Genomic DNA, 16,048 nt, shown 5'->3' on the forward strand with positions numbered 1-16,048 from the left:
AACCCTTCCCTCCCGAGTTTGTAGACAGTCGTCCGGTTACGGGCGCTGTCCGTCAGGCATGCGGAGAGGCGGCTTCAGTCCTGTACGCAATAACGTTGCTACAGGTTTTCAAAGGATTTACGAGGGAGGCCGCGACCTTCAGTCGTGCGATGTCCACCACAGTGGTTCAAGATCGCCACCTTTGGCTGTGTCTGGCTGACGGACGCAGGCGAGAACAAATTCTTGAATGCTCCTGTCTCACAGACCGGCCTCTTCGGCGAGGCCGTGGAGTCGTACAGCTCCGCTGCGCAGACTGAGGCGATCTCTTAGGTCATGCCCCGGCGAAGGAGAGCTGCCCTTGCTAAAAACCACCACGCCGGCTCCTCAGTCTGCCTCTCGCCGTCGGCGTCCTGCGGCGACCACCTCCGTTCCCCTCCTCGGACCCCATCTCGGCAGCGCGGGGGAACCGGTCGTCAGCAGCTCGCTCCGCCCGCTTAGCCGCTTCCCGTGAAATCGGGAGTTTAAGTGGCCAGTAAGCGGGCGACCCGGATTGGCAGAGGATCACTCTTCAGGAGACGGTGATTCGCTCCTTCCCCCGATAGAGGGTCGGGTGGAAAATTCTTGGTTTGCATATGTTCCACCGGCTGTTTAGCCGGTACCCACTAACCACACATAGAGTGCATTCCTCTTCCCTCTCCAGGTCTCCAGAGGATCGAGAGAGCCGTGAGCGGGCACACACCATTTCACCCTACCTCTCCTCTATCGCCAGCGGGTGTTCCGAGGAGTCCGAGCCCTCCACTCAGGAGACCGGACCACCAGCACCCTCATCGGAGTCTGCGCTCTCCGCAGAGGAGACCAGACGACCGTCACTTTCAGCGGGCTCAGGTCAGTGTCACACACACATACTGTAGATGCTTATGCTGTCACAGCAGACGCACCGGCAGTCTCACCTGTCTCGCTTCGCTGCCCCACCGCGGGTACTTTGGTAGTGTCGTTAATTCTCCTCGTACGGTGCCTGGGTGCTTGGCTTCAGTTCCCAGCCCGTTCGTTGAGTTTTACGCACGATCCGCCTCGGTTACGAAATACAATTACCGGCACACCCCCAAAATTCTTGGGCTTTCGTTTCACTATAGTGAAAGTGTCCGATGCACATGTACTGCGTGCATAAGTCGATGTCCTGCTGGCGAAGGATGTTCGAGCCGGTCCCTCTTACCGAGATGATGATATGATGATAGGGTTTTTCCCGCCTTTATCTCATAGTACCCAAAATACGCGGTGGGTTACGATCGATTTGATTTATGCACCGGCTCTACAGAGGTGGTCTTTTTTTTTTTTTGGATGATAACGCCGAGGCTCGTATTTCAATATTCAGATCGGTTTGCAGCCTAAGACCTGTAAGACGTGTACTTATGTGTCCATCTCCCCTCGCCTTAGACTGTTTTTTCGCTCTGCATCGTGGGGTGGGCATATTAATATTAAGTACACCATTCAAGCTGTCTCTCTCTCTCTCTCCGTGTCTCCATGAAAGTGCTAGTCACGGCATTTAAATATCAGAGAGAGAGCGTTGTTCGCATTCTGCTTTTATTTACGTTGACTTATAATAGCCCGTTCTTGGCAGACGTGCACGAACACAGAGAGTTAATGCTTCGGCATCTCGCTCGTTTAAGTCATCAGGTCGACTGGGAAAGAGCAACTTTGCCCGGTGCAGAGGATCCTTTCTTTCAGTATGGAAATAGACTCGATTGGCGTGTTTTACAAGAGCGCGCAACCAGTCAGTTCTGACTTGCCTCGGTTTAATTCGAGGGAAGTACGCGGTCCCTCTGAAACAATTTCAGAAGCTCCTGGACATATGACAGCATGCTGCGGCTGTGACACTGCTCGAGCTGCTTCATATGAGACCGCTTCAGCATTGGTTTTACGATCGAGTCTCGAGGAGAGCGTGGCGCACCGGCATACACCGTGTAAACACTACACCTGCGTGTCATTTAAAATTTCCCCGTGGTAGACCCAGCATTTCTGATAACAAGATATGCCTCTGAGGGGTCTCCTGGCATTCGGTAGCATACGATGCCCTAAGCACGGGTTGATCCGCCACGTATGACGGGCTTGCAGTTCTGGGGTGTGCATAGTACCCCAACTGCCGCGAGCGGTGCGCTATATATCTGGGACGTGTACGCTCCGCTATGGAGATGCGAGAGAAGGATGTATTTGTCGACACCAATAACATTGCGACTGTTGCGTTATTTACCGTTAAGGCGGTTTTGCGCTCTCGTCACCTGTCGCATCTCGCTCGTCATCTCCTCCTTTGGTGTCAGAAGCATCTGAGGTCCCTTCGTGCCATTTACATCCCGGGATCGCTCAATACAGCGGTACGCGCTTCCTGAGCTGCGCCCCCGGCGAATGGCGACTCCACCCCCAGACAGTCCAGCTAATTTGGAAGAAGTTCGGTTGTGCGTAGATAGATCTGTTTGCGTCACCGGACGATACCCACTGTCGCCTATTTTATTCACTAACCGAGGGCAGCCTCGGCGTGGATGCGTTGGCACACAGCTGGCCGCGGGGGGTGCGTAAATACGCATTCCTTCCAGTGAGCTTTATTGCGCAGACACTGTGCAAAGTCAGGCAGGACGAGGAGAGCCTTTTATTAATCGTCCGTACTGGACGACCAAGAATTGGTTTTCATAGTTAATGCTCCTCGCGACAGCCCTCCCTGGCGGATTCCCCTGAGGAAGGACTTTCTTTCTTAGGAAGGGGCACATTTGGCACTTGCGCCCCGACCTGTCCATGTATGGTCGTTGAGCGCGCGCAAGGTTTAGGTGATTTATCGCAAGCGGTATCTAACACCATCGACGCGGTTCGAGCACCGTCCACAGGACGGGCTTACGCGCTTAATGAAACCTTTTCGTCACCCGGTGCTCTTCGCAACGCGAGGACCCAGAGAATGCCCTTTAACATTATGTTTTATATCTTTAACATGGGTTAGATGGTAGGCTGTCCCTCCGCCATTAAAGTTGATATCGCCGCTATTTCTGCTCATCACTCACTTATCAGATCAGTTGGCCAGCATGATTTTATTATTACATTTTAAGAGGCGCTCGCAGGCTAAACCCCTCGCGCCCTCCCTCTTTCCTCCTGAGACCTGTCCATGGTGCTGAAGCCTTCAGGTCTCCGATTTTAGCCTTTGCAGTTTGCGAGTCTGAAGTTTTTTATCAATGAAAACTCTGACCCTGCTAGCATTGGCCTCCATGAAGAGAGTAGGGGATTTACATGCATTCTCTGTTGACGATTCGTGCTTTTAGTTTGGTCCTGCTGTCTCACTGAAGACCCAGACCAGGCTACGTGCCCAAAGTTCCCACCACTCCCTTCAGAGATAGGTGGTGAGCTTGCAAGCGTTGCCTTTGGAGCAGGCAAACCCAACCGAGGCTTTGTTGTGCCCCGTACGCGCACTGCGATTCTACGTGGACCGCACGCAAAGCCTCAGGACCTCAGACCAGCTCTTGTTTGTTATGGTGGCCAGCAGAAAGGGAAAGCTGTCACTAAGCAGAGGATGTCTCATTGGATAGTTGATACTATCGCCCTGGCTTATAATCTTCAGGGTATTCCTTGCCCCTTTAATTTGAGAACGCACTCCACACGGAGTGTTGCCTCATCTTGGGCTTTAGCTCGTGGTTCCTCGCTAACAGACATCTGTAGAGCTGCTGGTTGGGGGACACCTAATACGTTCATTAGATTTTACAATGTTCATATCGAGCCTGTATCCTCTCGTGTTCTTTCCTCACCAGGGAGGGCACGGAGAGCAGACTCGCAAGTCGGCTTGCAGCCTCCGACTGAGGCTCCAAATTGAGTTTCAGTATGAAAGGCTAACAGAGCAAAAATGCGTAATGGTTTGATTTGCTCTCTCCACTGCCTTGACAGCCTTTGTTGCGGAGCATTGGCTGTCAGCCTTTCACTAGCTGTATTCTTACGAACCTACGTGTTTGGCTTGGGCTCCACATTGTGTCCCAACGGGTTCCTTTGTGAGTATTTTCCGTGGGGGTTAATCCTACCAGCCCACGTTTCCCTAAGCAGAGCACTGCTTTGCTTACACAGCCACGGCTGTCATTTTACCTCAACTACGGTTGACTTTCGCCCACCATTAGCCCTTAAGAGGGGCGGTGGCTTCCGCAGCGTTCCTATCCCGCTCTGGTAGGGCGCTTCCCAGTCGCTGGCACTACTGTGGGGTTAAAGGAACATCTAGTGCCCGGCCTTCTGCCTTATCTTTCTCCATTTCCCGAGGGAATTTGGAGGGTTTTTGCAGACACTGGAAGAGGTCAGCCCCTAGTGGCGTTTTGGTAGGGATTCCCAATTCGTTGGTCACGACGTGACGTTGTAGTGACCGACTGAAAGGGAACATCTCGGTTACGGATGTAACCCTCGTTCCCTGAAGGAGGGAACGGAGACGTCATGTCCTGTCGCCACAGGTGCTGCCACCTGCTGTTACGGCCGGTCACCTTTCCGGCTTTCTCAGCGAACAGAAGCTGATTTCCCTATTTGCACGTGCTCCTTATATACGCACCTGGCGGGGCGGCGCCAGCATTATGCAAATATCTCAATGCCAAGTTCATTGGCGTTTTAGTAGTATTCGAAGCAGATTGGTCTCTCTAAGCGAGTTCCCAATTCGTCGGTCACGGCGTGACGTCTCCTTTCCCTCCTTCAGGGAACGAGGGTTACATCCGTAACCGAGACGTTTTACTACATTAACCATGGTTATTCTGTGGTTGCCATGGTTTTACTACAATAACCATGTTTTTTTGTTTTTAACTGTAGTAAAACCATGGTCAATTTTGTAAGGGTAGGTTAGGTGATTGGCTGGGCCATTCTAGCAGCTTCATTTTCTTTCTCTGAAACCAGTTAAGAGTTTCCCTCACTATGTGTTTGGTTAGGGTTTACCCAGCAATAAATATTTCTTGCGTGACAACTTGACCATCAGTTGGGACTGAACCAGCTGATATTATTGCTTTTTTTATTACTGACTGTCTTGGCTCTCTATGACTTTTTGCACCTCCTTTTCTTCAGGGGTCCTATACTTTTGCCTGTAACATTTTACATGATTAGACATAATTTGGAGCTCTTCTGGTTCAACACTGCTGCAACCGTGCTGTATGATATAAGCTTGGAGCTCCATCGAGTTCATCATCTAAATCTTATTCCTATCCAACCTGATCTCACGAATTTCCGTGGCATAGTCACGGAATTTCGTGCTCATTTTTCCGTGGCATTCTCACGGATTGGTTACTCAACTGTTTTGTTCTATTTTCTTACCATTTTAGTTTAGAAAATATAAAAGAATACATCAGAAAAATAGTATAAACCAATAGTTAAAGTGACATACTAACGCAAACACCAAATCTAACCCTAAACCGAAGCGAAAATGGTTTGAAAATAGGAAAAAGCAGTTGAGAAAACCAATCCGTGAGAATGCCACGGAAAAAGACAGTCCGTAGCAGGGCCACGGAAAAATGTGGAGATCTGTGAGAATGCCACGGAAAAATGAGCACAAAATTCCGTGACTATCCCACGGAACTTTGTGAGATCATGTTGTCCTATCTATTTCATATAATCTATTAGTTTAACTCAGAGCATCTGACAGATCCAAACTTAAAGAGGGGGTGGTGTTGCTACAATCTACAATAAAATATTTAAAGTAAAACATAAATCTAAACTAAAATTTTATTCATTTGAAATTATGATGCTGAATATGGAACTAAATTAATCACAATCACAATTAAAAACAGCATTCTTTTGCCCTAGCTACTATCTACAGACCTCCAGGCCACAACACAGATTTTCTCAAAGAAATTGCAGATTTCCTGTCTGAGCTATTAGTCATTGTAGATAAAGCTCTTATCGTTGGTGACTTTAATATCCCAAAAGATGCGTTAGGACTAGCGTTTATGGATGTTCTTAATTATCTCTGTATTAGACAAAACGTGACAAGGCCTACGCATACCCGTAAACACACATTAGACTTAATTTTGTCACTTGGGCTCAATATTACTGATGTAGAAATATCACCTCAGAGCGATGCCATTTCAGACCATTGCCTTGTCTCATACACGTTACTTCGAGATAGGATTGCTCGGTCCATACCACGCTACCGATTAGGCAGAACAATAATTTCCACTACTGAAGATAGCTGTATTAGTACTCCCCCAGACCGGTTCCAAATGAAACATGTAGCAGATAACTGTGAACCTTAAACAACGTTTGTTCTAGAACGTTGGAAGCTGTTGCTCCCATTAGATCAAAGAGAATCAAGGAAAAAATACCAACACCATGGTATGACCAGCATACCGCAGCCCTTAAAAAGGTAGCTAGAAAAATAGAACGAAATATGAGAAGCAAAAAGTTAGAGGTATGGTCTACTTCATGAACAGAGAGTGTTCAACACTATGTATAGGTAGATCTGGGTTTTTATAGCGTATCTAGCAAAGAATGCCCAATCCGTCCTCCACAACCTTTGGTGAGTACGAACAACATATTTGCACCCCGCTAACCACCAAAGTTCAATATATACATATTCATTAATTATTACCATTTAATAGTTGCGTAATAACGTTACCCAGTGTAACGCAGTAAAAGCAAAACATTTTCGGTAGAAATTTACTTGAGTAAGAGTAAAAGTACTCATCCTTAAATTTACTCTAAAAGTACTAGTTACCCAAAAAATGTACTCAAGTAAATGTAATTAATTACTACCCACCTCTGTCTTTACATCACGAACTCCATTAATCTTTAAGGCACATAACTCCGCAGTTTATCCTTGTTTTTCACGTCTCTCAGTTAAATTTGTTTCACTCACCTGTTTCTCCTTCTCCCCCCACAGAACCTGGCAAAGAAGCCCCCGCTCTCGAAGAGGATTACTCAGTGTTCACCGTACGGGAACTCCTGGACTCCAGGCATCAAGGTGGGCACACATCAGCACGTGATGACATCTTTGACCTAGAAATTCTACGAAAGTTCCACACTGCCCACCCAAAGATGTCTATTTTTGTACATCTGCCATTGTAGTCTTCTGTCAGTGACAAACGTCAATTGAACTGTGCTGCTCAGTAGGATCTACACTGTAAAAAATGCAGTATGAATTTAAAACAACAACTTTGTTTTGCAAGTCAATTCAACCTACTATTTTAAGTTTTGACTTGACATAACTTATAAAAACAAGTTGAAATTGTAAACGTTGCAAGTTGAAAACTTAAAAATATATGTTTAAAGTATATTGTTAAAGTGTGTTTTTTACAGTGTTGAAAAGTATCAGTAACATTTTGTTGATAAAAAACATGCTGATATTGTTAAACTTTCTTCTTTGAAATATTAAAAGTAAAAAAAAAAACTTTAAACTGATACTCACTTTCTTTTTAATGCAATAACTACCATTTCTGTCCTTTAGTGTGACAAAGTCCTATGATGTGACACACATAAAAGAACCACAGATTTGTTGAATATTGCAGTGGGGGATAATAGTCATCAATCATTTTTAAATGGTATAATTTTAATCGGTTTTGAAAGGATGAAAATAACGTTTGTCTTGTGTCTTTGAAAATGTCCAACAAGTAATGTGGAAAAATAATGTGATTCATAATTTTACATTAAATAAATAACACAAAATAAAAATATTTAATGTCTAATAATTAAGATAAATATCTCCCATGATATTTATTATTAGGGGGTTTATAATAAAGATAATAATAATAATTTTTATTATTATTATTGTCACACAAGCCACACTTACTGTATAGTTCAGTAAAAAAATGTCCACAAAAACCGTGAAAGAACTTAGAATTTATTAACCATTTATAATTTCTCAAACATTAGACTTTACACTAGGCTACATACACTGTAAAAGTAAAAAGTTTGATCAACTTTAAAAAAAATACTTCAATTGGTAACACCTAAAAAAAGTACGTGAAAATTTTAAGTTAAGAAAACTTTTCAATCCAACTTTTCACTTTTTACAGTGTAAATGTAATTTTCTTTAGAAATTTTTAACAAAGGTTTTAAACAAAACATTTTTACTGTTATTTGTCAACTGTGTTTACAGAAATATTGATCAAAACATTTTACTGTTATGGTTTCACAATTTAAACATAAATGTAATGTATCTACTGTATAGTATAAAAAAAAGTTAGTTGAAGAGTTGAGAGCACAACTCCTCATCATGTAAAGCAACATCATTTTTTTTATTATTTTGACAACAGCAAGAATATCTGGTGTCAAGTGACTAAAGCTGGTTTTCATTTGCTTCTGTACATGAGGGTTATTTTACGGAGTCTTCTGGACTTTACGTGCAGTCACCCCCACATTGCTCGGCATGCCACGGTTAACCAGCTCATCTTTCAGCTGAAACACAGGTGGATAGGCAAATTAACTAGCATTCTCGCATTTGACATATCTATTACTGTCTACTGGTAGTTTATTTTGCATGAATAGTCCTAGTGAGTGTCACTTACTTTCTGCATAACAAACGCAAGGTTTCCACTGTCTGTTAGGTCTAACAATGAAGTGACTTTCATTTGAAGTCCTACCACATTTTCTAAAGAGATGCACACACACACAACAAATAACAACATATAAACAGATTGATAGCATTATATATAGATGACATTAAATATATATATATTGTGATAAAACCCATACCTTGATTCACAGAGAAAGCCCAACGGCCCTGAGTGTTTACATTACTTGTGAACTTGAGGTTGGGGATGAGGTTGGGATCGTTTGACAATGGAATGACATAGTAATCTGTGGAGCCAACTGTGTCATATCCAGCCTATTTAAATCATAAAAACATATGCATTTATATTGAACTGATATGGAGGATAAATTTATTGTTCTGATATGGAAGTTTCTTTCACCTCTGTTGGATAAACTATCGTACTCATGTCACCATAGTTCATCAGAATAAAGGAGGAGACACCATCCGAAATTAAAACCGCTTGAAACGAGATTGACTGAAACGATTTAAAACATTGATTGTCACAGCAACATCAACATTTACTCAACAGAGTTTTGTAACGATTTGTGTCAAACACGTAAACAGTTCAGGAGGTACGAAAAACAAACTTACTGGAGCTGAATGTTGTAAAAATGTGTTTAAATCCCAAGTTTGAACATAGTCCCAAGTTGCTACAAAGACCCAAGTAGCGTTGAAGCTCAGACCAGAGTAATAGCGTTTGATATCTTCTGTGGCTCGTGTCAGCACATTTCCAGATGTGTACTCTTGATAGTAAAATTCACCGTATCCATAGTCATCCAGTTCAGTCCATAGAGCGGCAATTAAATCTTGACTTCCATAAGCTGGAAAAATGAAAGGATGTGCTTCTGGTATCGGTTGGCTGAATGAAAGTAGTCCATTATTGTTTACCTGAATTTAAAGAAATAAATAAAATCCTTCAGACAAACAGTTTTTGTTACAAACATTTCTCAAAATATCTTCCTTTGTGTTTATCACAACAAAGAATGTTTTGTTTGTAATAACATGATGGTGAGTAAATGCTCAGAATGACAGATTTTTCATTTTTAAGGGGCTGTTTACACTTGGTATTAAGATGTGTTTTCATCGATCGGATCACAAGTGGACGAGAGAGACACATTACGTTTACACCTGGTATTTAAATCCGTCTCTTTTGTCCACTTTCGACCGCTTCTGTGCTGAATACTATGAGGGGGTGGTCTGTGAGACGGTGGGCGAGTCTCTTTGCTGTCATTCAAACCCGAGCGGGAGTAATGATGAGTTTATATGGACGCAAACTAATATTATGTCGGAATGCACTGCTTGTTTAGCAAGTAAACATACTGCACAGTGTTTTGTACATGAGTATGTAAGAGCTTTCTTTGAATTTTCAGCGCAATTGATGAAATAGGATCGCGCAACTTTCACACACTTTCAAAACGAAACTACGGAGATCAGCCGCTTAGTTTTATCAATGAAAGGCTAAAAATAGCGCTGTTCACCGAATGTTCACGCCAGAAGTAAAAAAAGAAGTAAAACTTGTCTTTAATACCTCAGATTAGATACATGGGCGGAGAGAAGGCGGTCGCATGTGCGTTCCGCAACTCCAAAGCGATCAGTTTGAAAGTGGTTTCGACCACCTCTGGATGTGGTTGAAAGTGGTCGAAAGTGGACGAGCTCAAAACGTTTTGAACACCGTTTACACCTGGCATTAACGTCGTCCACTTGTGATCCGATCAACGAAAACACATGTTAATGCCAAGTGTAAACAGCCTCTAAGTGAACTATCCCGCTAATGGCTTAAATATCACACAGTAGTTTTGTTTATTTGCAATAAGACGACTTTAAATAATGGAATTGAATCTCACATATATCAGGCTGTATGGCCGCCCAAAATACAGAAATGGACTAGCCAGGTTGACTGGAACGTAATCATCAGTGCCAACAACAACAGTTTGTGCGTCTCCAGCTGCCAAACCAACTGGATAGAAAATCTCTGGTGTTGCATAGAGACGAAAGACAAAAATATACACAAACATTGATTTAGATGTTTACATTTCACAATCATTTATGATGTTTGTTCACTTTACACTGAGCATTCAGGTTGTGAGAAACACGATACATCCAACTCAAGGGTCTTTACCTACCTGAAAATTGTACAATGCCTGTATAAAGAAAAACAGAGAGTATTAACAAAACACTTTTGTTAAACACAACCAACATATTCCACAGGTGTATAAGATGGTGGTGTAACTATTTCAATGCATCATGAATCAGAAATATGAAACACTTACTTTGATTCGCATAGAAAGCCCAACGGCCTGGAGAATTTACATTACTTGAGGACTTGAGATTGGAGATGAGGTTGGGATTGTTTGATCCAGGAATGACAAAGTAATTTATTGAGCCAACTGTGTCATATCCAGACTATTTAAATCATAAAAGCAAATATTACGCATTCATACCCAGCCAAGATGGAGCGTAAAATGTATATATTTAGAAATTGTGAAACATGAAATTATCCTTTACCACCACTGGAGAAACGGCCACACTTATGTCACCATAGTTCATCAGAATAAAGGAGGAGACATCATCCGAAATTAAAACCACTTGAAACGAGATTGACTGAAAGCAACAAAAACATTTATTGTCCCAGCAACATCAAGATTTACTCAACAGAGTTTTATGTCAAAGCTTACAAAAACAAACTTACTGGCGCTGAATGCTGTAAAAATGTGTTTTGATCCCAAGTTTGAACATAGTCCCAAGTTGCCACAAAGACCCAAGTAGCGTTGAAGCTCAGACCAGGATAATAGCGTTTGATATCTTCTGTGGCTCGTGTGAGGACATTTCCAGATGTGTACTCATGATAATAGTATGCACCAAGTCCATAGTCATCAAGATCAGCCCAGAGTGGAGCAATTAAATCCCAACCTCCATAAGTTGGAATATTGTAAGAAATTCCTTCTGGTATTGATTGGAAGAATGAAAGGACTCCATAATAGTTAACCTGAATTGAATCCAAGTATGAACAAGCTTCAATGTTGTGGTGGTTTATCAGAGTTGTGTTCATATTCAATTAGACTGTAAATAATGAAATTGTAATCTTACATATATTAGGTTGTATGTGCGCCCAAAATATACAAATGGACTGGCTAGGTTAACTGAAGCGTAGCTTTCATCAACATCACTAGTAGTAAGAGTTTGAACGTCTCCAATCGCCAAACCAACTGGATAGAAAATCTCTGGTGTTGCATATAGAAGAAACACAAATATACACAAACTTTGACAAATATGTTAACATTTCACTCTCATTTACAAAGTTTGCTCTTTTTAAACTCTGTGTTTAGGTTTTGAAAAACACAATTCATCCAATTCATGGGTCTACTTACCTGAAAATTGTACAATGCCTGTTTAAAGAAACACAGAGAGTTTTAAATTATAAAACACTTTTGTTAAACACAAACAAAATATTGCAGTGATGTAACAGATGATGGTGCAACTATTACAATGCATCATGAATCAGAAAGAAGAGACAGTACCTTGATTTGCAGAGAAAGCCCAACGGCCTGGAGTGTTAACATTACTTGTGGACTTGAGGTTTGGGATGAGGTTGCCATCATTTGACCCAGGAATGATAAAGTAATGTGTGGAGCCAACTGTGTCATATCCAGACTATTTCATTCATTAAAACAAATATTAGGTATTCATACCCAGCAGAGATGGATTATAAAATATGAATTTTAGATATTGTAAAAATTCTACCTCCACTTGATAACCGATCACACTTATGTCACCATAGTTCATCAGAATAAAGGAGAAGACACCATCCGAAATTAAAACCGCTTGAAACGAGATTGACTGAAAAGATTTAAAACATTAATTGTCACAGCAACATCAAGATTAACTCAACAGAGTTTTATGTCAAAACTTACATAAACAAAAACTTACTGGGGCTGAATGCTGTAAAAATGTGTTTTGATCCCCAGTTGCTACATAGTCCCAAGTTGCTACAAAGACCCAATTAGCGTTGAAGCTCAGACCAGGGTAATAGCGTTTGATATCTTCTGTGGCTCGTGTCAACACATTTCCAGATGTGTACTCATGATAGTAGTATGCACCAAGTCCATAGTCATCCAGTTCAGTCCAGAGAGGAGCAATTAAATCCTCACTTCCATAAGTTGGAAAAATGTAAGGATTTGCTTCTGGGATTGGTTGGTTGAATGAAAGGAGTCCATTATTGTTGACCTGAATTAAGAGAAATTGATAAAAATCAATCAGACAAACAGTAAAGTATGAACTAGTACAAGTGTTGATTTTGGTCATTTTCATTTAGACAGTAAATAATGGAATTGAAATCTCACATATATTATGTTGTATATGCGCCCAAAATATACAAATGGACTGGCTAGGTTAACTGAAGCGTAGCTGTCATCATAAACATTCATAACAAGAGTTTGAACGTCTCCAACCGCCAACCCAACTGGATAGAAAATCTCTGGTGTTGCAGAGAAAAGAAACAGAAATATACACATTTCACACTTGTTTATGATGTTTATTCACTTTACACTGTGTGTTCAGAGAACTACCATTCATCCAATTCATGGGTCATCACCTACCTGAAAATTGTACAATGCCTGTTTAAAGAAAAACAGAGAGAATTAAATTCTAAACACTTTTGTTAAACACATACAAAATATTGCAGTGGTGTAACAGATCATGACTAGGGGGTGTAACTATATCAGTGGATCATGAATTAGAAATATGAAACACATACCTTGATTCGCAGAGAAAGCCCAACGGCCTGGAGTGTTTACATTACTTGAGGACTTGAGGTTGGGGATGAGGTTGGGATCGTTTGACCCAGGAATGACAAAGTAATGTGTGGAGCCAACTGTGTCATATCCAGCCTGTTTAAATCATAAAAGCAAATAATATGTATTCATACCCAGCCAAGATGGATTATAAAATTTGAATATCTCGGTATCTGGGTATTGTGAAACATGCAAGCTTCTTTTACCTCTACTTGATAACCGATCGCACCCATGTCACCATAGTTCATCAGAACAAAGGAGGAGACACCATCCGAAATTAAAACCGCTTGAAACGAGATTGACTGAAAAGATTTAAAACATTGATTATCACAGCAACTCAAGATTAACTCAACAGAGTTTTATGTCAAAGTTTACAAAAACAAACTTACTGGGGCTGAATGCTGTAAAAATGTGTTTGAATCCCCAGTTGCTACATAGTCCCAAGTTGCTACAAAGACCCAAGTAGCGTTGAAGCTCAGACCAGGGTAATAGCGTTTGATATCTTCTGTGGCTTGTGTCAGCACATTTCCAGATGTGTACTGCTGATAGTAGTATGCACCAAGTCCATAGTCATCCAGTTCTGTCCAAAGAGCAGCAATTAAATCCTCACTTCCATAAGTTGGAAAAATGTAAGGATTAGCTTCTGGGATTGGTTGGTTGAATGAAAGGAGTCCATTATTGTTGACCTGAATTACGAAGAATCAGTCAAAATCAATAATACAAACAGCAAAGTATGAAGTAGTATGAGTGTTCATTTGTCAGAGTTAATTTTCATTTAGACTGTAAATAGTGAATTAAAATCTCACATATATTATGTTGTACGTGCGCCCAAAAAACACAAATGGACTGGATAGGTTAACCGCAGCGTAGCTGTCATTAGTCGCAACAAGAGTCTGAACGTCTCCGACTGCAGAGCCAAATGGATAGAAAATCGCTGCAGAGTAAACACAAATATACACAAACTTTGAGAAACATGTTTACATTTTGTCATTTATGATGTTTTTGTGTTTTCAGCTTGTGAAAGTTCATTTTCAAGATTCTTTACTTACCTGGCCATTGAGTGCCTATTAAAGGATAAAACAGAATATTCAATATAATTATGTAACAAGGTTAAAATAATCCATCACCTCCTTACAGACCATTTTTAATGTATTATTACAAACTCTTGTTTTCAACAATTATAAAACCACATAAACAAGAAAATCTAGTGAAATCAAACTATTTTAACCTTGTTACACTCACCTCCACTAATTTCAATAGATTCTGCATGACATCATGTAAAGCATACAAAAGAGTAATGTACAATCAAAGAAAGAGAAAAGAAAAAAAAATTCAAATAAAGACAATTATATACTAAATACTAAATATGCTGGAGAAAGCGCTAACATGTAATACACAGTCCTTCAGGGCAGTTGTGCATCGCAAATCAAATGTTAAGAGTTCACAAGTGTGTAAACTCTGTCAGAATACTGACCACAACACAGTTGCTCACAGTAGATATCTAGATAGCTCACTGTTTCTATCATCCTGGACATACCCATGACATCTTTTAGATGACTATGTCACAGGTTATGCCAAACAGTTCGACTGCTGCTGTTGATGGTCACAGTCACAGGTCTCTCAGGAAAACTATTTAGCCTCCATCTGGAGGAGGGCAATGGTAAGCACATGAGTTCAACCTCCTTTGATAGTGATGATATTGAGTCTGTATATGCTTTTGTATGTGAAAATGTCCTAAAATCTAGCAAAGTACTCTTGCAAAATAACAAGAGAACATCTCAAAGTGAAAGTTTGTTCTACACTAATGTATTAGTGCAGGATAAGGTTGAGTTAAAAGGCATGATGGATACTGGGTCGATGGCAATGTATTATCAGCTGCCAGCACAGTACTCATTGAGCCATGTGCATCCCCATGTATGAACAAACAGATAATGGTTGGGCGGATAGTGTCTCCACTGTGGGGAGATGGGTGACTGCCCATTAAGATTATTAACCCCACTCTATGCAGGAACTCAATGCAGGAACTCAAAAATTGCAGATGTTTGCAGATGCAGTAGCACCATTGATGTTAATGATAAGCTGGAAAAGCTAGGGCTTAGCTCCATTCCGATTGGTGATTGCGAAGTGTCTTTGCAGTGTAAAGAGAAACTTGTTGATTTGATTGAGACATACTAGTCTGTCTTTTCGAGACACCATCTGGATTGTGGTGATGTACAGGATTTCTGCCATCGTATAAGATTGACAGATGACCGTCCATTTAGGTTGCCTTACCGCAGAATATCACCTCTTCATTATCATAGACTGAAAGAGACTTTGGATGAGATGGAGGCAAAAGACATTATTCGCAAATCCTGTAGTGAATTTGTCTCCCCCTTGGTTCTGGTGTGGAAGAAAAATGGCGATCTGCGAATCTGCATGGATTTCAGAAGGCTTAATGCCAGAACTGTTAAAGACGCTCATCCGGTTCCACACCAGAGTGACGTCCTAGCTGCGTTGGGGGGAAACATGTTTTTTACCACCATGGACTTGACTGCTGGCTATTACAACTTACCCCTCCATGAACTTGACAAGAAGTATACAGCATTTTCTTCACTGCTTGGACTACATGAATACAATCGTCTTTCGCAAGGGCTTTGTAATAGTCCAGCCACATTTATGCGCATGATGCTTACTATATTTGGTGACTTTTTAAGTATCCTGTGTTATCTCAACTTTTTGTTGGTGTTTGCCAAGACCGAAGAAGAGAGCTCGACTCGATTGGAAA

At 41.4% G+C, this 16,048-nt stretch overlaps 1 protein-coding gene across 1 annotated transcript in view; it reads right to left on the reverse strand.

Annotated features, from left to right (window-relative positions):
* The window catches only part of LOC129420502 (uncharacterized), a 57,011-nt gene extending 41,498 nt beyond the window's left edge, over nucleotides 1-15,513 (reverse strand). The window contains exons 1-19 of the mRNA XM_073866512.1: nucleotides 15,457-15,513; nucleotides 14,334-14,348; nucleotides 13,674-13,970; nucleotides 13,491-13,586; nucleotides 13,248-13,380; nucleotides 13,090-13,107; nucleotides 12,835-12,968; nucleotides 12,422-12,718; nucleotides 12,236-12,331; nucleotides 12,013-12,145; nucleotides 11,863-11,880; nucleotides 11,582-11,715; nucleotides 11,184-11,480; nucleotides 11,000-11,095; nucleotides 10,765-10,897; nucleotides 10,618-10,635; nucleotides 10,339-10,466; nucleotides 9,086-9,382; nucleotides 8,874-8,969 (exon numbers count right to left, since the gene is read on the reverse strand). Coding sequence (XP_073722613.1) covers nucleotides 8,874-8,969; nucleotides 9,086-9,382; nucleotides 10,339-10,466; nucleotides 10,618-10,635; nucleotides 10,765-10,897; nucleotides 11,000-11,095; nucleotides 11,184-11,480; nucleotides 11,582-11,715; nucleotides 11,863-11,880; nucleotides 12,013-12,145; nucleotides 12,236-12,331; nucleotides 12,422-12,718; nucleotides 12,835-12,968; nucleotides 13,090-13,107; nucleotides 13,248-13,380; nucleotides 13,491-13,586; nucleotides 13,674-13,970; nucleotides 14,334-14,348; nucleotides 15,457-15,513 — 2,493 coding nt within the window. The remainder of the gene's footprint in view (nucleotides 1-8,873; nucleotides 8,970-9,085; nucleotides 9,383-10,338; nucleotides 10,467-10,617; nucleotides 10,636-10,764; nucleotides 10,898-10,999; nucleotides 11,096-11,183; nucleotides 11,481-11,581; nucleotides 11,716-11,862; nucleotides 11,881-12,012; nucleotides 12,146-12,235; nucleotides 12,332-12,421; nucleotides 12,719-12,834; nucleotides 12,969-13,089; nucleotides 13,108-13,247; nucleotides 13,381-13,490; nucleotides 13,587-13,673; nucleotides 13,971-14,333; nucleotides 14,349-15,456) is intronic.
* Nucleotides 15,514-16,048: the final 535 nt, after the last annotated feature.

Source organism: Misgurnus anguillicaudatus, chromosome 4 (assembly GCF_027580225.2).
Source record: "Misgurnus anguillicaudatus chromosome 4, ASM2758022v2, whole genome shotgun sequence".
In the NCBI taxonomy this organism is placed as follows: domain Eukaryota; kingdom Metazoa; phylum Chordata; class Actinopteri; order Cypriniformes; family Cobitidae; genus Misgurnus; species Misgurnus anguillicaudatus.